The sequence below is a fragment of the Aspergillus novofumigatus genome (assembly GCF_002847465.1).
Source record: "Aspergillus novofumigatus IBT 16806 chromosome Unknown P174scaffold_4, whole genome shotgun sequence".
Taxonomy (NCBI): domain Eukaryota; kingdom Fungi; phylum Ascomycota; class Eurotiomycetes; order Eurotiales; family Aspergillaceae; genus Aspergillus; species Aspergillus novofumigatus.
Window position 1 is genome coordinate 2,163,807 of NW_020194277.1, and position 20,135 is coordinate 2,183,941.

At 49.9% G+C, this 20,135-nt stretch overlaps 9 protein-coding genes across 9 annotated transcripts; 5 read left to right on the forward strand and 4 right to left on the reverse strand.

The window, feature by feature from the left end:
• Window positions 1–20: 20 nt before the first annotated feature.
• P174DRAFT_512431 (membrane magnesium transporter family protein) lies at window positions 21–1,066 on the reverse strand. The gene is made up of 3 exons (XM_024831875.1): window positions 811–1,066; window positions 493–745; window positions 21–438 (listed from the first exon to the last, which is right to left on the reverse strand). The coding sequence occupies exons 1-3, from the start codon at window positions 864–866 to the stop codon at window positions 376–378; spliced, it is 372 nt and encodes a 123-aa protein (XP_024682841.1). The 5' UTR covers window positions 867–1,066; the 3' UTR covers window positions 21–375.
• A 1,248-nt stretch (window positions 1,067–2,314) lies between these two features.
• Window positions 2,315–3,585, reverse strand: P174DRAFT_512432 (translation elongation factor 1 subunit beta). The gene is made up of 5 exons (XM_024831876.1): window positions 3,459–3,585; window positions 3,364–3,403; window positions 2,733–3,109; window positions 2,466–2,674; window positions 2,315–2,435 (listed from the first exon to the last, which is right to left on the reverse strand). Exons 1-5 carry the CDS (start codon window positions 3,496–3,498, stop codon window positions 2,388–2,390), a joined length of 714 nt encoding a protein of 237 aa, XP_024682842.1. The 5' UTR covers window positions 3,499–3,585; the 3' UTR covers window positions 2,315–2,387.
• A 205-nt stretch (window positions 3,586–3,790) lies between these two features.
• hsp78 (chaperone ATPase HSP78) lies at window positions 3,791–6,527 on the forward strand. Its single transcript, XM_024827335.1, has one exon. It carries the CDS (start codon window positions 4,130–4,132, stop codon window positions 6,311–6,313), a length of 2,184 nt encoding a protein of 727 aa, XP_024682843.1. The 5' UTR covers window positions 3,791–4,129; the 3' UTR covers window positions 6,314–6,527.
• A 125-nt stretch (window positions 6,528–6,652) lies between these two features.
• Window positions 6,653–10,296, forward strand: P174DRAFT_512434 (MutS family protein MSH5; the record flags this gene model as incomplete). Its single annotated transcript, XM_024831877.1, has 16 exons — window positions 6,653–6,934; window positions 7,033–7,159; window positions 7,217–7,592; window positions 7,649–8,048; window positions 8,100–8,177; window positions 8,225–8,284; window positions 8,334–8,688; window positions 8,747–8,843; window positions 8,890–8,979; window positions 9,029–9,206; window positions 9,255–9,289; window positions 9,336–9,417; window positions 9,467–9,578; window positions 9,683–9,857; window positions 9,992–10,130; window positions 10,192–10,296. 16 exons carry the CDS (start codon window positions 6,653–6,655, stop codon window positions 10,294–10,296), a joined length of 2,691 nt encoding a protein of 896 aa, XP_024682844.1.
• Window positions 10,297–10,389: 93 nt separating this feature from the next.
• Window positions 10,390–12,655, reverse strand: P174DRAFT_512435 (something about silencing 10 family protein). Its single transcript, XM_024831878.1, has 2 exons — window positions 12,427–12,655; window positions 10,390–12,365 (listed from the first exon to the last, which is right to left on the reverse strand). The coding sequence occupies exons 1-2, from the start codon at window positions 12,611–12,613 to the stop codon at window positions 10,576–10,578; spliced, it is 1,977 nt and encodes a 658-aa protein (XP_024682845.1). The 5' UTR covers window positions 12,614–12,655; the 3' UTR covers window positions 10,390–10,575.
• A 229-nt stretch (window positions 12,656–12,884) lies between these two features.
• Window positions 12,885–14,308, forward strand: ksrA (3-dehydrosphinganine reductase). Its single transcript, XM_024827336.1, has 3 exons — window positions 12,885–13,128; window positions 13,184–13,315; window positions 13,369–14,308. The coding sequence occupies exons 1-3, from the start codon at window positions 13,087–13,089 to the stop codon at window positions 14,197–14,199; spliced, it is 1,005 nt and encodes a 334-aa protein (XP_024682846.1). The 5' UTR covers window positions 12,885–13,086; the 3' UTR covers window positions 14,200–14,308.
• Window positions 14,309–14,837: 529 nt separating this feature from the next.
• On the forward strand, window positions 14,838–16,316 carry P174DRAFT_441535 (sterol desaturase family protein). Its single transcript, XM_024827337.1, has 2 exons — window positions 14,838–15,471; window positions 15,544–16,316. The coding sequence occupies exons 1-2, from the start codon at window positions 15,085–15,087 to the stop codon at window positions 16,099–16,101; spliced, it is 945 nt and encodes a 314-aa protein (XP_024682847.1). The 5' UTR covers window positions 14,838–15,084; the 3' UTR covers window positions 16,102–16,316.
• A 77-nt stretch (window positions 16,317–16,393) lies between these two features.
• P174DRAFT_389416 (60S ribosomal protein eL6) lies at window positions 16,394–17,788 on the reverse strand (the record flags this gene model as incomplete). The annotated part of the gene is made up of 3 exons (XM_024823445.1): window positions 16,394–16,984; window positions 17,090–17,425; window positions 17,675–17,788. 3 exons carry the CDS (start codon window positions 17,786–17,788, stop codon window positions 16,832–16,834), a joined length of 603 nt encoding a protein of 200 aa, XP_024682848.1. The 3' UTR covers window positions 16,394–16,831.
• Window positions 17,789–18,089: 301 nt separating this feature from the next.
• P174DRAFT_389419 (uncharacterized protein) lies at window positions 18,090–20,036 on the forward strand. Its single transcript, XM_024823446.1, has 3 exons — window positions 18,090–18,267; window positions 18,388–18,953; window positions 19,072–20,036. Exons 1-3 carry the CDS (start codon window positions 18,217–18,219, stop codon window positions 19,616–19,618), a joined length of 1,164 nt encoding a protein of 387 aa, XP_024682849.1. The 5' UTR covers window positions 18,090–18,216; the 3' UTR covers window positions 19,619–20,036.
• The last annotated feature ends 99 nt before the right edge of the window (window positions 20,037–20,135 follow it).

The following is a 20,135-nucleotide window of genomic DNA, read 5'->3' on the forward strand; positions in this document are numbered from 1 at the left end:
CTCTTGCCAGGTAGATAGTGGTTCGTTGGCCCTTCATTGATGGCCCCATAAGCGAAGCGTTCGCCTACTGCATAGACCTAGGCAAGCCATGGCGTGTACTTTCATGTAACGACCTGTACCTCGTTTCATCTCTTCATTGATATGGCTTTCGTAGCTCCTAGGCAATCGCCAAATCCGTAATTCATGACCAGTTCTTGGAATGCCTTCTGAAGCATATCGCGGAGATACTAGGACCGGACCATCGAGCATGTTCAAAATCATAAAGATAGTGCAGAAAGAATTCATGATGCTGAGGCAGATGCCCCTCATCAGTTATAATCGAGGCGATCTATCAATGTACCATAACATAACCTCATCTCAAGATATTGATCCTCCTCATTTCGCTTCCGCCAAGGCATCATTCCCCCGAACCCATTCCGCGAATTCCTTTCTCTTCGCCTAGTACTGAATTAGCCCAGGTCAAACTGACACCCAAAGGGAACGTCAACTCACCCTGATATCCCAGAAACCGTATCGCTCCTCCAGCCGCAGATAAGGATTCCTGGCGCCACCTTCCCTCTCAATCTCCCCTGCCCATTCGCTCCAGCTAATCGGCTTGAGTTTCTCTGTGCCTAGCACGAGGCCCGCGGAGACGATGACGAGGGAGACCAAGGCCTCGATGACGATATCGTGGGGAAGCGCGGTGGAGGCTGAGGAAAGGCGCACGTTACTGTATAGAACTGTGTGTTCGTGGGCGGAGTAGCCTCTGTAGATTTAGATTCAGCTAGTTAGTCTTCTGGAGTAGTTTGCGGGTCGAGAGATGTGGCATACGCATGTGCGAGCAGAACGAGCCCGAAGAGTGTGAGTATTCGCGATATGAAGCCCATGGTGGCCGGCTAGGCGGGTTTCTCACGACAAGGGTGGAATTATGGATAGGTTGGCTGTGAATCAATGCAAATCGTGCAATCTGTTTAAGGAGTGAAATGCTGATAGTGCCTGTAGATTTGCAGCTCTCCGTGGATTAAACAGCTTCCATGTAAGGAACCTACCTACTGGGCTACGACGTTATCGACCAATTGTGCACTAGCTTGTACGGGTGACCGGAGGATCATGATACGCATTTAGGTACCTACAAAATATGGTGTGGTTCAAGACTTTGGCCGCTGGTACCTAAGCTTGGCAAGACATGCATACATAGTACAGGTACCACCAGAATTATTAGGGAGACCAAAGGCACCTATTGGTATCAAAACACTGTCTCGTAGCCTCTGTGACTCGATCTATCATTATCTCCAAGAAAAAGCAATTTAGAGCCGCTTTTGATCTCCTCGATTTAATCTGCGCTCGATGCAACCTTCCCCTACAATCCACCATATCTCTCTGCCTGCCTGCCTCCTTTGTTGAGACCGCCAAAATGGAACATAAGCCTAAGCTGCCTTATCCGATTACCATACGCGTTCAAGCCTTAACTATGATGACCATTGGTGTTGACATCAAGGTGGTTGAGGCTAGCCTTGGTCTCTCGCGTCAAACCATCCAATATTGGGTTAAGAAAGCTAGAGAGCGAGGCTACAATCCAGCGGTTGATTTCCGTATTCTGCCGGAATATGTGGAAGATGGCAAACGTTCAGGCCGCCCGAAAAAGATCTCTGGTGAATCTACTGAGGAAGCTATTCTTGAACCAGATAGAGAAGATTCAAACGGGCAAGAGAAATCTTCTAAAGTTCCAACGTTTGAAGCGGGTATCTCTTATTCTTCTGTTTTACATAATATCCCGAAGCATGGCTCAGAGCGGCAAATAAAAACTAAACCAGGCGTTGCTAATGAGATGAAGCAGGAACGGTTGATATTTGCGCTGCCCATAAAGATTAAACCTTTCAAGAGTGGAAGAATGTGATCTTGACGAGTGAAACGTCGGTTTCTTGTTCAGCAGCGCAGTTCTTGTTTGGCGTATGAAGATGATACCAATGATTCCACGATTGTACAGCGGCGTTAAAAGGGAGTTGACGATTTCATGGTATTGGAAGTGTTTTCATATTGAGATGCGAAGCCAGGTGTAAGATATTTACTTTTTCAATCGGCAGCTTGAGCCTTTACTACCTAGATATATAAAATGCGGTTGGTATGGGGCATCTGAAACTTCGGATTCGGAAGAACTCCTGACAGTATGCCTATCTGAAGTGGAATAAGAACGGCTGGGTCCAATGGGCTTCCCCCTATATTCATGTTTTCAGGCAGGTTCTGTGCTACAGCAGGAGACGAACGAATGTGGGTATTTTGTGCATTGAGTTTGATTTTCATCAAAACGACTGGAGACTGCTCCAGTCGACTTCTAGTTGTTTCATGACACTACAAGTCGCATAAATATTCCATCATCACACCGTTGGTCTTCATAACGGGCATTTCATTTACAGCTTCTGCATAGCGGCCTGTGAGGTAATGTCAGCATCTATTGTCTCGCCGTCAGATCAAAGGCTGAAACTTACGACATCGGTGGACTGGACGTGATCCTCATCCTCCTCAATCCGCTGCTGAAGCTCGTCCAGAGAAACCTTCTCGTCCTCAACGACAAGGTTGATCTGGAGCTTCTTGATACCGAAACCAACAGGAACCCACTTGTAGGCACCCCAGACAAGGCCGTCCATCTCGATGGCCTTGACATTCTCGAGGAGCTCCTCGAGGTTGGTCTCGTCATCTAAACAAGAGCAATTAGTCTCAAGTCCGGAATGGGGACTATGAGCGGTCAAACATACCCCAAGGCTTAACCTCGAGAGTCACAATGGACTTGGCAGCAGGCTTAGCCTTGCCCTCCTTCTTCTTCTTGTACTCAGCAAGGCGAGCCTCACGCTGGGCAACAACCTCCGGGTCCTCCTCTTCCTCGTCACTGCCGAAGAGGTCCATGTCGTCGTCCTCCTCAGCAGCGGGCTTGTCCTTGGGGTTGGTGGGCAGCTCGGTGCTCTCGGGGCCATAGGCAGTGTAGGCCTTGGAGGCATCACCGGGAAGGCTGGAGAACTCAGGCTCGAAAGAAGCAATGTGCTTGTACCAGCGAGCAACGTGAGGGTACTTCTCAGCGTCAGGGGCGCCAGAGAAGGCCTTGAAGGTCACAACATCGGCCTGGGAAGGAGCATCGCTATTTTGACATGTTAGTCAACACAAATCTAGGTATTGCTTCTTTGAGCACAAGTTGTGTCTGTCTCAAGAATAGCACGCAGATTTTTCCTCGTAATCAGAAACACGATTTCTCGCAATTGTTGTGTAGTCATCCAGCGGGGTCTTAAGCCGCCTCCTAAACACGGACCAATTTGTTTTCATCATGCAATCGAGGTGAAGCTTGTGCTTGGAGGATACAATATATGAAGAAAGCCCAAAAGATGTGCGTCTTACCCAACGATGTAGCTCCTGCTAGCCAGGTAGTTGTTGGCAACTGAGGGGCACCATTAGCTACTGACCAGGGGCAAAAGAATAAAAAGAAGACATACGGGTGAGGCCAGCCTCAGAGACGAAGTCGGTGAAACCCATTGTGATATGATATAGAGAATTGAAAAATATGTGTGTGGTTAGAGAAGAAGAGGGAAAGAAGAAGCAATAAATAGGAGAGGGGTGAGGTGTCCAGTAGAAGAAGTTTTTTTTCGTCCCAAGGAGGGTCCTGGGCAAAAGCGGGTTAGGTGCGAAAAAGGCCCCTCGATGGGCCCTACACGTGATCTGGGAGGTGACGGAGCTTGGTCGGTTCTGCTGGAGAGCTTCCGCCACTCACAGCGCTCAGAAAGGTGGAGCTTTCGAGAAGCATCAGGATCCTTGGATCACCTTGGGACCGTTGGCGACTCGGGGTATATAGGAAGTCACAGGCTTGTGCTCTGGCGTTCAATTCTTATCTTATACCTTACTGGAACCTAAGGTCGAAAATTGACTTCAGCTGCTTGTACTACTAACAAAACCGCCCATGGCGTCGAGGCAGCTCGCTCGAGCCCGGCTTCTTCGAACGCCCGCTCTATCACCGAACCGTATATTCCGTTCTTCCCAGACATTACGTTGTCTCCCACAAACACAGTCTCTTCTGCCTAGAGCTTCCCTCCCTGCCGCCCTACAGTCGATATCTTCAATTCGCCACTATGCTAATGGACGACCGCATCCCCCGGGTGGTACACATCGAATGAATCTGGGCGGCGAGCCAGAGAAGTCCGCTTTGGAACAATTTGGTGTCGATCTCACGGAGAAGGCCAAGAAAGGGAAACTCGACCCAGTTATTGGAAGAGATTCGGAAATCCACCGCACTATCCAAGTATTATCGAGGAGAACGAAGAACAATCCCGTCCTTATCGGAGCGGCCGGTACCGGTAAAACTGCGATTCTGGAAGGATTGGCTCAACGAATCGTGCAGGGGGATGTTCCGGAAAGCATCAAGGACAAGCGTGTCATTGCCCTTGACCTTGGCTCCCTCATTGCTGGTGCAAAGTTCCGGGGTGACTTTGAAGAACGTCTGAAATCTGTTCTCAAGGAAGTTGAGGACGCGCAAGGTGGCGTTATTCTCTTCATCGATGAACTTCATACCTTGCTTGGGCTAGGCAAGGCTGAGGGCAGCATCGATGCTAGTAACCTTCTCAAGCCAGCACTGTCCAGAGGCGACCTGCAGTGCTGTGGTGCCACCACTCTTAACGAGTACAGATTGATCGAGAAAGATGTCGCTCTGGCACGACGATTCCAGCCCATCCAAGTCGGCGAGCCGTCAGTCGCCGCTACAATTTCCATCTTGCGTGGTATCAAGAACAAATACGAAGTACACCATGGTGTGCGGATTACCGACGCAGCCCTAGTCGCCGCGGCAACGTACAGCAACCGCTACATCACTGACAGGTTCCTTCCCGACAAGGCTATCGATCTCGTTGACGAGGCAGCCTCGGCTCTGCGACTACAGCAAGAGTCAAAGCCCGATGTGATCAGAGAATTAGATCGCCAAATCACTACTATTCAGATCGAGCTTGAATCTCTCCGCAAGGAGACTGACATCACTAGTCGTGAGCGACGCGAAAAGCTCCAAGAGGACCTGAAGGCCAAACAAGAAGAATCTGCGAAGCTCACTGAGGTTTGGGAGAAGGAGAAGGCTGAAATCGAGTCCCTCAAGCGCACTAAGGAAGAGCTTGAACGTGCTCGATTCGAGCTCGACCAAGCACAGAGGGAGGGTAATTTTGCGAAGGCTGGAGAGTTGAGATATTCGACCATTCCAAGCCTTGAGGCGAAACTTCCCAAAGAGGGCGACGAGGCGGCCGCGGGAGGTACGACATTGATTCACGACTCTGTGACCCCGGATGACATCGCAAACGTCGTGTCTCGGACAACCGGCATTCCTGTCAACAAGCTCATGGCTGGAGAGGTGGAGAAACTCATCCACATGGAGGATACACTTAGACAGTCGGTTCGTGGACAGGACGAAGCTCTCACAGCCGTTGCCAATGCCGTACGGATGCAGAGAGCGGGTCTGAGTGGTCAAAACCGTCCGCTGGCATCTTTCATGTTCTTGGGTCCTACCGGTGTTGGGAAGACAGAACTCTGCAAGAGGATGGCGGAGTTTTTGTTCTCAACTGAGACTGCCGTCTTGAGATTCGACATGAGCGAATTCCAGGAGAAACACACAATCAGCCGTCTTATCGGGTCACCTGCCGGATACGTTGGCTACGATGATGCCGGACAGCTCACGGAGGCTGTGAGACGAAAACCATACGCAGTCCTGTTGTTCGACGAGTTTGAAAAGGCTCATCGCGACATCTCCGCCTTGCTGCTGCAGGTGCTAGACGAAGGCTTCCTAACGGATGCCCAAGGTCACAAAGTCGATTTCAGGAATACCCTCATAGTCTTGACTTCGAACCTCGGTGCTGACATCCTTGTTGGCGCGAACCCATTGCACTCCTTCAAGGATTACGGCGATGCGGAACTTTCCCCTGACATCAAACAGGCGGTTATGGAAGTCGTGCAGAGTGCCTATCCTCCGGAGTTCCTCAACCGTATCGATGAGTTCATCATATTCAAGAGACTTTCACGAGAGGCGTTGCGGGATATCGTTGATATCCGAGTCAGGGAACTCCAGGCAAGGCTTGATGACCGCCGCATTGTCCTGCAAATTGACAACGAGATCAAAGATTGGCTTTGCGAGAAGGGCTATGATCCCAAGTATGGTGCTCGGCCTCTTAATCGCTTGATAGCCAAGGAGATTGGTAATAGACTCGCTGATAAGATCATTCGTGGTGAGTTGACCTCGGGACAAACTGCCGTCATCTCGTTCAACGCGGACAAGACCGCGCTTGAGGTTGCAGCAGACGGTGCAAAGGAGGAAAAGGCATGATTTCTTTAATGTAAGGGAGCATATCTGTTTGTCGGTGTTGGTGTATCATCTGTGCTGCATTTGTCTTGGCTGGCTCAAGATCCGGCGCCACTTGGCTTTGATGGAGTTCATCTTCTTTGGATATGTACAATAGCATCTCCTCTTATGTATATTAAATGAGTGACCTGAAAATAATTGCATGGACGATTGAGATTTCTCGTGGTTCGGAACTGTAGCAATCAAGACCATGTGAATCCTGGAAGCCTGAGGCTTAAGACTAACCAACAATAGAGGCAGTTCAACGCTCCCTCGATCAACAATCTCATCAGCGTCTGCTACCTTAAAGAATCCTCATCCAATATGTCGTCTCAATTTAAGAGAAGACGCACAGCACATCAGTCATACATTACACCACATTCTCGCAATTCAAGGAACAGCCGTACGGACGAATCGGTGCCCTTACGCCAGAGACCGAATATTTCAAACAATTCCAGCCCCAATTTGCAAAGAACTTCTGAATCAGGACCTCTTCATTCAAACAATGTCCCAGCTCACAGGGTCCGTAATAGCTCATTGGAGAGGTCTTCTGATGACGACCTTGAGCAGGTCATTGTCGCAATCGATATGCGAGAATCAGGCACCGTTGGTTGCTCTTACTACTCAGCTCAGGAAGAAAGACTCTACCTTTTAGGAGACATAAGATCTTCAAGTAACGATGCAGTTGATAGTTGTTGGTCAAGATCTTCCCACTTGGCCCTGAGGAAAGCACTGACAACAGGCTAGTGATCGAACAGACGAAGCCCACTGTGCTCCTTACCTCAGCTCGCGTTGACTACTTGAATACACCAGAGAGCTCAGACCAAGGTGGTATGCTGATTCTTGATAATGCTTGCATTTGCATATAGCTGATTGGTGGCTCTGTAGGAACTCATCGTTACCTGCCTTATCAACTCGATATACGCCCGTCACAAGAATTCAGCCATTTCAATGCTACAGCTAAATTGGCGGCTCTGGAGGTTGCTTCAGCTCACGAACAAAAGATTAAGTTCTTTGTCCCTCACAATGGATTGATTGACCCTGAGCAACTGGATGCGGAGAGTCTGGGTTTCTCACTTCAGGAGGGAAGGCTTCTGCACATGGCAAGCTCCATCGATATGGAAAATACCGTCACCATAGGCTGTGCAGGAGCTGTCCTCGCATACCTCCAAAGGCGAAGAACTACTGACTCGATAACTACGCTCGGGTCGAATGCAGCATATCAAGTCCGCTCTGTCGAGATGTTCAGCCTCAAAGGAACCATGTAGGTCCTGGAAACTCAAGTCCCTGATTGCGACATGCGTTCTGACAGTGTTCTAGGTTCATCAACAGAAGCACTTTACTTTCCCTGCAAATCACAGAGTCCGAGTCCCACCCCAGCATGCTCAATCAAGGCCCTGGAAGAAAGTCACCAGCCTCGAAAGAAGGCCTCTCCGTGTATGGTTTGTTCCAGCGCTTTGCACATACTCCACAGGGGAGATCCCGGCTTAGACAGACGTTCCTTCGCCCAAGCGTCGAAATGAATGTCATCTGCGAGCGTCATGACTTCATCAGTGTCTACCTGAGGCAGGACAATTATAATACCTCAAATAAAATTGTGAAGAGCTTGAAGCATATCAAAAACCTTCGGCCCGTGATGATCAACGTCCGAAAAGGCATCAGTACTGGAAGTGCTAAGATCACCGGTTTCAAGACAACAGTCTGGGCTACACTACTTGCTGTACGTCTGCATATGCGATATCTCTGTACGGGCATGTCTAATATGGCTCAGTTCGCCTTCTATGGCATTGATATTCATGATGCGTTGAAGGAGACATTCGGTGCCGATACTCTGAACTTGCGTACTCAGGTACGATCGTCTAGGGAAATGCTGCAAGCATACTAACGAATGTCCAGGCGCTCCGTGTATTTGAAGCATCTCAACTATATCGAGTAGGAAGGATGATTCAAGAAATTGTATAATCCGTTCAGTGGTTCCAGACGCCTCAGCTAATTCTTTCTTCAGGTCGACATTGATTGCTCAGAAGACCAAGGTAGAACTGTTGTGAAGCCAGGTCTCGACCGAGAACTTGACCGGATGAAGGACACATATGACGGTCTAAACGATCTCCTGAAAGAAGTTGCAACAGAGATAGCAGCGACGATCCCCGAAAGCCTCGATATCGACGTCAACGTGATATACTTCCCCCAGCTCGGGTTCAACATTGCCGTCCCACTCAACGACAAGGGTAAAGCAGCTTACAGCGGCACGGCTAATGATTGGGAGCTTATATTTGTTACTGAGAATCGAGCATACTTTAAGGACTTCAGGATGAGGGAGATGGACCAGAGCTTGGGCGACATATACGGGCTGATTTGCGGTATTCCACGGAGAGTCTCCTTTACAGCGACAATGAGCTAACTTGTATGCTTCTCTAGAGAAGGAAATTGAGATTGTTTACGAGCTTGCGCAGAAGGTTCTGCAATATGAGGTTGTGCTCGTGCAAGCGTCAGATATATGTGGCCATATTGACAGGTAATGCATTGACACTCATATTGATGATCTAGACTCATGCGTTCAGTCTCCTTGCTATGGCACAAGCAGCGAGTTTCTATAATATGGTTCGCCCCAAGATGGTAGAGGAGAATATGATCAGAATCAAAGGTGGCAGGTGAGATCGTTCTGGTAATGCATTCTTCTAACTCGCTGACTTATCCAAGGCACATACTTCAGGAGTTGACAGTCTCATCATATGTACCAAATGATACGTTCTTAGTAGGAGGCAGCTCGGAGACTGAAAGTCGAGTCTCACAGGAGGTGCTGGAGAAACCCCATGGTCCAAGTATGCTTATTCTTACCGGACCCAATTATTCTGGAAAAAGCGTCTACATGAAACAGGTATGGATCCCCAGTGACCATGTATCTGGGGCTTCAGCTGAGAGACAGGTTGCTCTGAACGTATACCTGGCACAAGTCGGAAGGTATGTGCTATAACCATACTATGTGACAGCGAATTGATTGTAGCAGCTTCGTTCCAGCAGAGAAAGCAGAAATCGGAGTGACTGACAAGATTCTGGTGAAGATGAACTCCCAAGAGAGCGTGTCAAAAGTATGATTGTGTGACTTAACAGCGAAGATAAGCTGCTGACTAGCACCAGATCCAAAGCACATTCATGAACGACCTACAACAAATCTCCTTTGACCTGAAGCAGGTAACCGGGAGAAGCTTACTTCTAATCGATGAATTTGGCAACGGAACCAACGAAAGTGGTGTGTCTCTCTATTATCTCCAGCACTCTGCCAGGACTTAACTACGACTCGCAGATGGCATCGGCCTCGCTTGCGGGATACTCGAGCATTTGCTGAGCCTCGAGGACGCCCGAAGGTTATCGCGGCAACGCATTTTCACGAAATATTCGAAAATGGATTCCTTCAGCCAAGGCCTAGACTCCAGCTGGGACATATGGAAGTTCGCATCTCTGGGGAGGCTCGCCAAGTGGAAGACCAGATCACATATCTCTATAAGTATGGTCCCGTGCATACTTTCAGGTCAATCCAAAGGCCCATGATATCTGATCCATACCGAGTACAGTTTCCGTTCGGGTCGTAGCAACAAAAGTTTCGGGACGATGTATGTGCCTCTCCCAATAGTCGATCTTACCCTAAGATGCTTATCTGAGCAGTTGCGCAGCAATGAACGGGATAAGTCAGACGATCGTTGACCGGGCAAATGAGCTCGCTGCTCTCTCCGCTCGCGGCGAAAATCTGATCGCGGCTTGTGCCACATTGTCAGCTGAGGAGACAGAGACTCTGGCTGAAGCGGTAGGCTCATCTCATATCCGGGGCAATGTGGAAGGCTGATGGTAAATTTTCGTGAATCTAGGATGTCTTAGCGAGGCGTTTCCTGGCCTGCGACTTGTCGAACACTTGCGATGCTGAAGGGGTGAGAGAGATGCTAGGGTCCCTCTTTGCTAGAACAGAAAAATAACGTATGGTATACCTCCTGGAGTGATTGCGCTGGAGCTTCATGTTACCAATTTCCTTCTACTCGAGTGTGGTATTGGCTTACTTTTGCTTTGCGAATGCTGAGTAACATTGAGTATCTGATGAAAACGTGGAGAGGATGGAGGTGCAGGAGGAAAGTAGAATGTGAGAGATTGAAAGGTGTATATCTTCGGATGAATTATATATGTACACGCAAACCCATATTTTAGAGAACACAATGAACGCCCATAGTGCATGTATCCAAAGAGAAGTAAACGATGATCTATAGCTTGACACTCTTGACCAGGTTCTTCTTGATACCAGTAAGTTCACCACCGTAGCCACCAGGACCTTCGCCTCCCTTGTAAATCTGGCGGATACTGCCGAGCTTCTTCTTCTTCTCTTCGAACTTCTTCCTCTTCTTGACACGGGGGTTGCGGGAATCCTTATTGCGCTTCGGTGCAAGACCCTTGTTCTTCTCGATCTGGTAGGTGATGGCACGTTTGCCGTCTGGTCCAACCTCCTCTTGGATCTCCACTCGTCCGCCTTCGCGGGCTGCGGCCGCATAAGCCTCTGCGCGGGCCTTCTTTTCGTCCTTCTTCTGCTTGGAGCGGGCCGCGACCATATCGTAATACTCGTCATCGTCAGTTCCGGCCCCGCCGCCCCTGATCTCCTTGGCGAGTCTATGGTCTTCCTCATCGCTGTCGCCGCCAAGCTGTTCCATATTGTCTGGTCTCTGCTTACCACGCCTCTCGGCTTCAGCATTGAGGCGAGCTTGACGATCCTTCAACCGCTCGCGATAAGGCAGATCCGCATCACCACCAGCGTCTCGGCCAGCTGCATTACGTTTGTTGGCCTTCTGTGCAAGCTGGGAGGTGTAGAAACGCAGCGAGCGTTTCTGTCTGGCCTTTTCTTCGGCCTCCTTGGCGGTAAGAGCATCCTCATCACCAAAGTCGGAGTCTTCGGCGTCCCGTGCTGACTTGGTTTTCTGGCTCTTGCGCTTTTTGATGGGCTCTGTGACGAGCTTTGAAAGGTCCGCAAGGTTCGCTTCCGTCTCGCGTAGCTTCTCTGCTCTGCGGGCTTCGGCTTCCGCCTGTGCTGCCTCGGCTGCGCGCTGCGCTTTAGATTGTTTCTTTTCGCTCTTCTTCTTCTTCTTTGGTTCTTGTTCTTGCTTGCTCTTCTGGACTTGCTTCTTGGTTGTCGATAGAGAGGCGTCTGAACGCTGCTTGCTCTCTTGCTTCTTCGTAGCATCCTCCTTAGGGATTTCGGGAACGGAGAGATCCTTGACTGTCTCCCAGAGCTTTCTGAACTTGACCAACGAACCCATGACTGGGTGAGCTCGTAGTTGAGAGGGCGGCAGAGGGGATGGTTTTCCGGATGCGTCCTGAGATGACGATAAGAGCATGAAGTACATGCTAATCGCTCCCAGGTAAGCCGACAGAGCACGGAACTTGATGACGGGAGCCGGAGCTGGTCCCAAGATCGCTTCCTCGTCTTCCGGCGCCTTCACGTCTTTGGCAGCTTTTTCGAGCTCGGCATGTTTTGCTTGAAGATCAACAAAATCTTTCGCCAATGGCTCGAACTCGGGATATCTCGTCTTTAGGATTTTCAGTTTCTCTTCTGTGCTCATGTCGTCTGTAATCTCCACCTGCGGAAGAACTTCCGTCACCACACCAGCCTCATCTTCTGCGTCTTCCTTCTTCTCAGATTCAACCCATTCCGTTTCATCGAAGCCAAAGTCTTCCTCGTTCATGGCCTGTAGGTGCTTCTGTTGGAGTCGCTTTGCTTCCGCCTCTTCTTCGAGCGCATCAGCTTCAGTCTCGATTTGATCGGCGTTGTAAAGATCCTTCTTGGACGTTCCCCACGCAGCAATGCCTTCCTCATCTTCTGAAGCATTCGAACCAGGACTATCGCCACGGCGGGACTTTTTGGCCTTCGATGAACCCAGCCCCATTTCATCATAATCATCATTCTCATCTTCATAGGCATCTTCATCGTAATCCTCCTCGTCGTCTAGGTCGTCATCTTCCTCGTAGGCCATGATCTCCTCGTCGGATGGCTGAAGCTCTTCCTCTAAAGGACACAAAGTCAGAAACGAACAGGACGGATGCAAAATGCAACTACTCAGACAAACCTTGCTCTGCCATTTTCCTCCGTCTCTTTGCCTCCGGGGCTTCTTCCAGCAAAATGTGGTCGCGGCCCGCTTGGAACTCATCTTCGGAATCGTCGAACCTTTCCTCGAAAGCAAACTTTGAGCGCTCAGTCTCCTGAGCGGAGTTCTGCTTCGCAGGGCGACCGCCAGCCTTTCTTTTCTTGGCCATCTTGAGGGAAATTGATGTGGGCTTATTTTGACCAAGATCTACTGTATCGACTTGATGACTTTTGCATTAAAATTTTGGGATTTCCTCTCACCGCCGTCGCGGCGCTAAACTATGTCAAGTATGTTTGTTTTATTTGTCTATTTACCGATCGATACCGGCGGGACATTGCCCAAGGGTACCAACCCGCCGGGGACCTGGTATCGGCGGGTATGGGAATTTTTGCCTCAGGTATCCCGGCACTTTTGTTGTCAGCTCCTTCTCCACAAGTTGAGAAGCCGACAACCATTTGGCAGGAGTCCATCTAGAATCATTGGTTTTGTTTATAGCCACTTGCTTCTTCTCTTCCCAAATTTTTCTCACTTGTTTCTGTTCTCATGTCTCAAATTCATTCGTTTATACCCTCTAACGCATCCTCCGCTACATTGGGAATTTCACTCATTCTCTGCGGTCTTATCGTATATAGCGTATCCAAAATGTTCGGCTTTCGAACAAATCATTTCCCTGTTGAGGGTCGGGTACGTTGGGAACTCTCATTTTAGACCCTGCGGCATGCTGAACATTTCTCTGCAGACTGTCGTTGTCACTGGGGGTTCCGATGGAATGGGCAAGGCTGTGGCGTGTCAGCTCGCTGAAAAAGGTGCCAACGTCGTTATTGTGGCCCGCACCGTCCAAAAGCTCAGGGAAGCTCTGGAGGCCATTAAGGTAGACAGACTCCCAGTCTCCGCCTTCAATCTATGGCGCTCACATCGGTGCAGGGAACCGCCCAAGACGTCAAGAAACAAAGATTCCACTATATCAGTGCCGACTTGACAGATGCCGCAGAATGCGAGCGTGTTATTGCCGAGGTCACTGAGTGGAATCATGGTCTCGCTCCGGACGTCGTTTGGTGTTGCGCTGGCTACTGTGAGCCCGGTTTCTTCGTCGAAACCTCGGTCAACACGCTGCGAAACCAGATGGACACCGTATATTGGACCGCTGCGAATACAGCACATGCCACTCTCAAGAGCTGGCTCACGCCCGTTCCTCCCAGCCAGCAGGTACCGTTGCCTCAGAGACATCTTATCTTCACCTGTTCCACTCTTGCTTTTGTCTCCATTGCGGGATACGCTCCCTATTCTCCGGCCAAGGCCGCGATTCGGTCTCTGGCCGATACTTTGAGTCAAGAGATTGAGGTGTACAACGGTGCTCGGGCAGCGAGCGCCAGAAATGCAGCTCCACCGGCCGATGTCAAGATTCATACTATCTTTCCCATGGGTATTCTCAGCCCCGGTTTTGACAACGAGCAAGAACTCAAGCCTCAACTTACAAAGGAACTGGAAGCTGCCGACAAGCCACAGCGTCCGATCGAAGTCGCCAAGGCATCGATTCAAGGTTTGGAGAAAGGCGACTATTTGATTACTACGATGTTTGTCGGCCACATGATGAAAGCGAGCGCTCTTGGTGCCAGCCCTAGGAACTCGATCATTGGGGATACTCTGACCAGCTGGCTCAGTAACCTGGTATTCTTGCAGGTGATTCCTGATCTCCGAAAGAAGGCTTTCAATTGGGGCTTGAAGAACGGCGTTCCATCGTCTCAGTCGAAGTAGGAGTTTGGTAAATCGTCATGTTTCTATTGTGCGGTGTATTCTTAGATACCCTCGAGCATTTTGTTCTGTCTCTTATCCTTATTTGTGATGGTCCTGTGCTTAAGCCTCAGACATCAAATTGTAAATGAAAGTATTATCGTTATATTGTTGTTCTCTTCTACTTGGTAATTGCTCATCGCCTAGTTTGATTGTTCAATTATACTCTTGTGTCACCTTGGGCCTTCTGCAAATCAATAATGAATGCACATACGGGAGCCAAGCACATCAGTATTCTCATTCCTGAATTTATAAAAGCCTAGTGGAATGATTGAATCAAATCAAGAATTATGGCGCCGTGTGCTACGATAGCTGCTCAGAATGAGGGTTCTGACGATCACGGCGAAGCAATATATATACAGTCTTGATGTAGATAACAGTGTCCGTTTCATCCCTTGTCCTTACCTGAACATGGTCTTCGAACAATCGGATTGCTATCTTCATTTTAAGAAGTCCGATTTCCCAATCAGTAAGCAACAATCGCATTGTTCGAATTTGCTGCATTCCTGTAGTTTGCTGACAGTGACGTAACGCTTATCGAGGTCTCCGCAACCAGCGAAACTTGTGCCCTACTTAGTATTTACTTGCGAGACCCCAGCCACAATATCGCCATGTCAGACACAACTGCAAGCTACAGGCAGGAGATTCATATTCTACAAAATTACTTCAGTCACAAACCTTAGAATATGCAATTGTTGAATCAAATACGGACATCTAACACTTATACTGAAGGCTAACGCGCAGATCGCAAACGAAATGGATGCGCTCTTCTCCCTGCCAGTTCTTTCGCTATTTCTCATTCCTACAATTTCCTCGTACAGCACAAGCCTCAACTTATTATTCTTCTTCATGACATGGTCGACCCTTGTGCTGTCGCATCCTCCTCTCAGGGTTGAACTGTTCGGTACCGTGGCCGTGCGACTCTTCTTTTACGTTCTCCCCTCGGTCCTCTTCTTCCTGTTTGACATCTTGACACCCTCTGCAGCAGTGGTGATCAAGGCGCATGGCGAGCTCGGCCTTCCTGCAGGAAGCAAGCGCAGCAAAATCCGAGCAAAGGACTTCAAGGTCGCGGGATGGGCGCTGGCAAACCTTGCTTTGAGCATCGCCGCGCAAGCTGCCATTGAGCTCGTTCGCACCAAGGTGCTCGGAATGCGCAGCGCTCTCAAAGTGTCCATGAGACTGCCTATGCCCTGGGAGATCGTGAAGGACTTGTTCCGAGGTTTGTTCGGGAGAGAGGTGAGTGATCGTTCGTCCTTCTGGTCGGATAAGCTCTGTGGACTGAAATTGACGCATTCTGCGACGTTGTAGATCCTCGCATACGCTGTCCATCGCTACGTCCTCCACTCCAAAAAATATAGCGTCGCAAAGTACCATGAATCATGGTACCACTCACTACGCGCACCGTTTCCCCTCACCGGGCACTATGATCACCCCATCGCGTACCTCCTCGCTAACTTCATCCCGACATACGCTCCTGCCATGCTCTTCCGCCTCCACATGCTCACCTACCTCATCTATCTGTCCACAATATCCATTGAGGAGACGTTCGCCTTCTCCGGGTACTCCGTGATGCCGACGAGTTTCTTCCTGGGCGGCATTGCGCGTCGCACGGATGTGCATTTGCTAAGTGGGGCGGAAGGGAATTTCGGGCCTTGGGGGATTCTGGACTGGATGGGTGGGACGACTGTCGGCGATGGTGAGGATGGAGCGGCTAGTATTATAGATGATGCGCAGAGTCAGCTTAGCGCTAGCCTGAGCCAGGATGGGGATCTCGATGAGAAGATTCGGAGGGCTGTGGAGGAGTCTACGAGGAGATTTAGGGATGGTAGTCGGCGTCGGTTGCGGAGGAAGCGGAGGGATGAGTAATTTTTGGGATTTTGTGGGTTCATGAGCTCATGGCTTTTTGTATCGATATATGATTATGTGATATGGGTGCGATGTTGCTTATATATTTTGGATTTGGATGCTTGATGATGATGCAGTGGCATGAGCTACTACTCTGTACAGACTGATGCAACGGCGTTCTCGAGACAGTTCGCAGCGAGTATCCTCGTAAGGTCGCAATCGCAGGTTCTCTGGGCTGATACCCGCTGTAGGCGATGTCGCTTGGGCTATGGGACAGAGTAGAAGGGATGGCGATATGCACGAAGCTGAAGTTGGAAGTTGGAACAGAACCTGGCAGTTCCTAATTTTGGATCTCGACCTGAACCTAGAAATGAGAGATGTATCATACTTAACATAAAACGATAACGCCCAGCCTAGTCTTTTCAAGGGCTCGTGTAACAGCTGGAAAAGGTATTCTTTTTTTTTCTTTGACATTTCGGCTTTTCTTTAATGAGGTCCTGCAAATCGGGGCCACGCTGGAGGAGACTTTTCGTTGAAACAAGGAAATGACAACCGGTTTTTCCGAATTGACCGCAATCCTAAGCAAAGACGGAGCCCGTATCGAGTTACATTATTTCATGAACTTGTTCCTCCCGCGCTGCAAAAGAGATATGCGATCCCCGGGGAGTGGGGACGCCCATTTGCAATCCAAGCCGCCCCTCGCGCAAGATTTCCCCACAATCACTACCGAACCCGCGGCCACCACGCACGTTTACCACTTCATCTCGTGGGGCTTGTCGCCGTTCCGGAGGCTGAAGGAGCTGGCGAGGTAGCTGCCGAGGAAGGCCTCCTTCTTGACGGAGGCCAGGATGGACTGGTCGACGGCCTTCTGGTCGCTGGCACGAGCGCTGGCAACCTTCTTCTTCTATAGTAGACAGTTGCGTATTAGTACATGTCGTCGAGATTCACAACGGAGTAGTATCTTCCTCCATGGTGCATAGGACCAAGTTGATCGGCAGAATCCACATACCTCGGGCTTCTCTCCCTGCTTGAAGAAAGCCTCCTCGGCCTTCTTCTCGGCCTTCTTCTCCTTGGTGAAGTAGTCGGAGGCGCTGACCTTCTCGAGGACGCTCTGGTCGACGCTGCTGATGTCCACACGCTTGCTAGTGGCGATCACGTAGCGAGCGTTCACCCGTCTGAGAGGAACACCGTTGATCTTGAAGGGACCGGTAACGAGGAGGACACCCTGGTCAAGGTGCTTGAGGAGGATGACACGCTTGCCGCGGAAGCGACCGGCGAGGAGGATCAGAATAGTACCGGGCTGAAGGGTTTCCCGGAGCTTGGTAGGACGAATAGCCTTGCGAACCTGTTCAAATGCACACTCATGTCAGAAACTCTTGTTCGCATTAACCCGGACACACTTGCAAGTCATGGATATGTAGCTATATCCCCGGAGATGCGATATTCCTTATCAATGCATGTTCTCATTGACACTGGCCCTGATCCACCCACAAAAAGCGGCATCATTGACCGGCGCAATCGTCGCATTCATTCATAAATGAAAACCGCATCTCCAATCAAGCATTTTTTTTTTCTCTGTACAGGGCGTACTGACTTTCTTGGGCTGCGGCTCGTCATCAACGGGGTACCATTTCTGGGCCTTCTGAGCCGGAACGGTCCTCTGGCCCTTTCCAAACTGCTTCGTCTGGCCAACAGTAGAGTCCGACATATTGGCTACCGGGGACGAAGGTGGTCTGAAAAGAATGTAGGAGGGGGTGGGTGGTTGTCGACGGCGGGTGGTTGTTGGATTGAAGTGTGACTGACTACTTGCGGCCCCGGGCGGAAATCCTGAGGTTTGTGGGAACGCGAGCCCTATCAATTAACCGAATCGCACTAGTGCCGATTTGGAGTCCCTGATAAGGTCACTGGTGCTGGCCTGAGGTGTCGAGCTCCGGTCAACCATAGAAACCTTTAATGCAATGGAAGCTTTCTCAGCCCCATCATTCCTGAACTGACGTACCCTGCTGGCCCGCTGCTTCAGAGCTTACCAACATCACAACAACACCGTTCCGTCTCTATCAACATCACAAAACGGCCGACAAATTCCAGCTCTACCATTCTCTCCACCTTTACTCTTCATTCTCATAGACCTTCGCCATGTCTATAGCTCCACTCATTACGTTCAAAGCTGGTATCTGTGACCTTGATGTGAGTGACTGCCACTACAACCCCGACAAAATGACCGTAACCTCTTGTCTATCAAACGGCCACGATTCGGTCTGGCAACTGATTTATGACCCTTACTAACTCTACTTTCCGTTTGAGCAGGTGTCAAGTTCAAACCCCGTGGTCAAACCAAAGCCTACTCCAGGTTACATCTACCTCTACTCTGAGGATGAATTGGTGCACTTTTGCTGGCGTCCAAGAACCGCTCCTCCTGACCAACCCGAATTGGATCTCGTAATGGTCCCATCAGACGGAACCTTCACCCCGTATCAACCAGCTGGCAAAGACGCACCAACAAACGGCCGAGTCTTCGTATTGAAGTTCTCCTCCAGCTCGCAGCGCTATCTATTCTGGCTCCAGTCAAAATCTCAGCATGAGAGGGGCGATCCTAGCTGGTTCAGCCCCAGAGATCTCAAGCTAGGCGAAATTGTCAACGAATTACTTCAGGGTGAAGAAGTCGACGTCGCGCACGCAATTGCCAACCTTCCCAGAGGTGGTCCTTCTGGCGGCGGCGACGACGATGAAACGATGGAGGATGTCGAGGGCGCGGACCATAATCCAAGCCATAACCATGGAGGAAGTGGTGGAGCCGGACTGGACGCTACGGGTGGAGACATCAGAGAAGAAGGAGAGGAAGCGAGGGAGGGCGGTGCTGACGGTGGAAGAGCGTAGGTACATCTTCCTGCTTCTATTCTGCGGTCCCCATTGGCTCCCGCACCGACATTTACTTCCTGGTTTTTGACCATCGCTGTATTGAAATTTTCTGAGCTGATCTGGTATTCTCAGGGCGGCCGCCGACTCGAACCCTTCGTCTGTTGTACAGAGCTTCTTGAGGTCCTTGCAGGGGAACCAAAACCAATCCCAAGACCCCGACAGACCTTTTACAACGCTACAAGACCTCCTTTCGCCATCATCTACGATCCCTTTTCTAGAGTCTGCGGACGATCGAACCGTTGACAATCTCTTAAGCTACCTACCACCGACCCTCCTTCTTTTAGCGCAGGAATCCGAAGATTTGTCCCTTGCTGAGACCGATCCGGAGATCGTAGAAGCAGCAATGCTCTCGCTCGACCTGTCGCAAAAGAAGAGCATATTACGGAAAGTCCTTCATTCCCCTCAATTCTCGCAGAGTCTTGCTAGCTTGACTGTTGCTATCAGAGATGGCGGCCTACCAAGCATAAGCGAGGCCCTCAAGATCCCTGTTGAAAATGGTGGTTTCATGCATAGAGGAGGTGTTCCTCTCGGTGGCGGGGATGCTGTTGAAGCTTTTCTCAGGGGCGTTCGGGACCATGTTAAGGAATCGGATCAGGAGAATCAGATGGGGACAGATTGATTGAGCCGCACGTCTTGTACCAAAAAGCTTCCTGTAACTACCTCGTGTCATGATCTATCCGTGCACTAGAAGCGTCGCACTGGCAACAGAAGATTTACACTAGAGACCAAAAGTTTTGGGTGCTGCCGGTTCGTCAATCCTTTGGACACGTTGCAACATGAAGAAGCAACTTGGACTCCCAGCTTTACTGTTAGCAGTTTATGGGCAAGACCAGGTGCTGAACTACGCTCAAAGATTGGGACGAGCTAAAATACCCCGTGCAAGGCGTCGACTAGCAAAACCCAATCATTGATAGAATATACTCCGTAGTTTTAGAGCGATATTTCTCCAATTGGTTACAGGATCACAGGAGACAGGCTGGACCCTTCATAGCTCATTAGTCCTGGGAGCTAGGCTATATCGCCAAAACCTCAAACAGAAACCCGTCGGTGTGGACACCATGAAGTTAGCGAAGAAGCAGACGGAGTAGATGCCTTAAATGATCCAATTTAGAGTGAGAAATTAAAAATAGCTAAAT

Bases quoted from the DNA above. Each gene is read 5' to 3' on its own strand.
- ksrA (XM_024827336.1), top strand. From the start codon at position 13,087: ATGTTCGGCTTTCGAACAAATCATTTCCCTGTTGAGGGTCGG. The intron at 13,129-13,183 runs GTACGTTGGGAA...ATTTCTCTGCAG, and splicing joins ATTTCCCTGTTGAGGGTCGG to ACTGTCGTTGTCACTGGGGG. The intron at 13,316-13,368 runs GTAGACAGACTC...ACATCGGTGCAG, and splicing joins AAGCTCTGGAGGCCATTAAG to GGAACCGCCCAAGACGTCAA.
- P174DRAFT_512431 (XM_024831875.1), bottom strand. From the start codon at position 866: ATGGGCTTCATATCGCGAATACTCACACTCTTCGGGCTCGTTCTGCTC. The intron at 746-810 runs GTATGCCACATC...CTAAATCTACAG, and splicing joins CTCGTTCTGCTCGCACATGC to AGGCTACTCCGCCCACGAAC. The intron at 439-492 runs GTGAGTTGACGT...ATTCAGTACTAG, and splicing joins ACGGTTTCTGGGATATCAGG to GCGAAGAGAAAGGAATTCGC.
- P174DRAFT_389419 (XM_024823446.1), top strand. From the start codon at position 18,217: ATGTCTATAGCTCCACTCATTACGTTCAAAGCTGGTATCTGTGACCTT. The intron at 18,268-18,387 runs GTGAGTGACTGC...CCGTTTGAGCAG, and splicing joins CTGGTATCTGTGACCTTGAT to GTGTCAAGTTCAAACCCCGT. The intron at 18,954-19,071 runs GTAGGTACATCT...TGGTATTCTCAG, and splicing joins GGTGCTGACGGTGGAAGAGC to GGCGGCCGCCGACTCGAACC.
- P174DRAFT_512432 (XM_024831876.1), bottom strand. From the start codon at position 3,498: ATGGGTTTCACCGACTTCGTCTCTGAGGCTGGCCTCACCC. The intron at 3,404-3,458 runs GTATGTCTTCTT...GGTGCCCCTCAG, and splicing joins CTCTGAGGCTGGCCTCACCC to TTGCCAACAACTACCTGGCT. The intron at 3,110-3,363 runs GTAAGACGCACA...ATGTCAAAATAG, and splicing joins AGCAGGAGCTACATCGTTGG to CGATGCTCCTTCCCAGGCCG.
- hsp78 (XM_024827335.1), top strand. From the start codon at position 4,130: ATGAATCTGGGCGGCGAGCCAGAGAAGTCCGCTTTGGAACAATTTGGT.
- P174DRAFT_512435 (XM_024831878.1), bottom strand. From the start codon at position 12,613: ATGGCCAAGAAAAGAAAGGCTGGCGGTCGCCCTGCGAAGCAGAACTCC. The intron at 12,366-12,426 runs GTTTGTCTGAGT...TGTGTCCTTTAG, and splicing joins GAGGAAAATGGCAGAGCAAG to AGGAAGAGCTTCAGCCATCC.
- P174DRAFT_441535 (XM_024827337.1), top strand. From the start codon at position 15,085: ATGACATGGTCGACCCTTGTGCTGTCGCATCCTCCTCTCAGGGTTGAA. The intron at 15,472-15,543 runs GTGAGTGATCGT...GCGACGTTGTAG, and splicing joins GAGGTTTGTTCGGGAGAGAG to ATCCTCGCATACGCTGTCCA.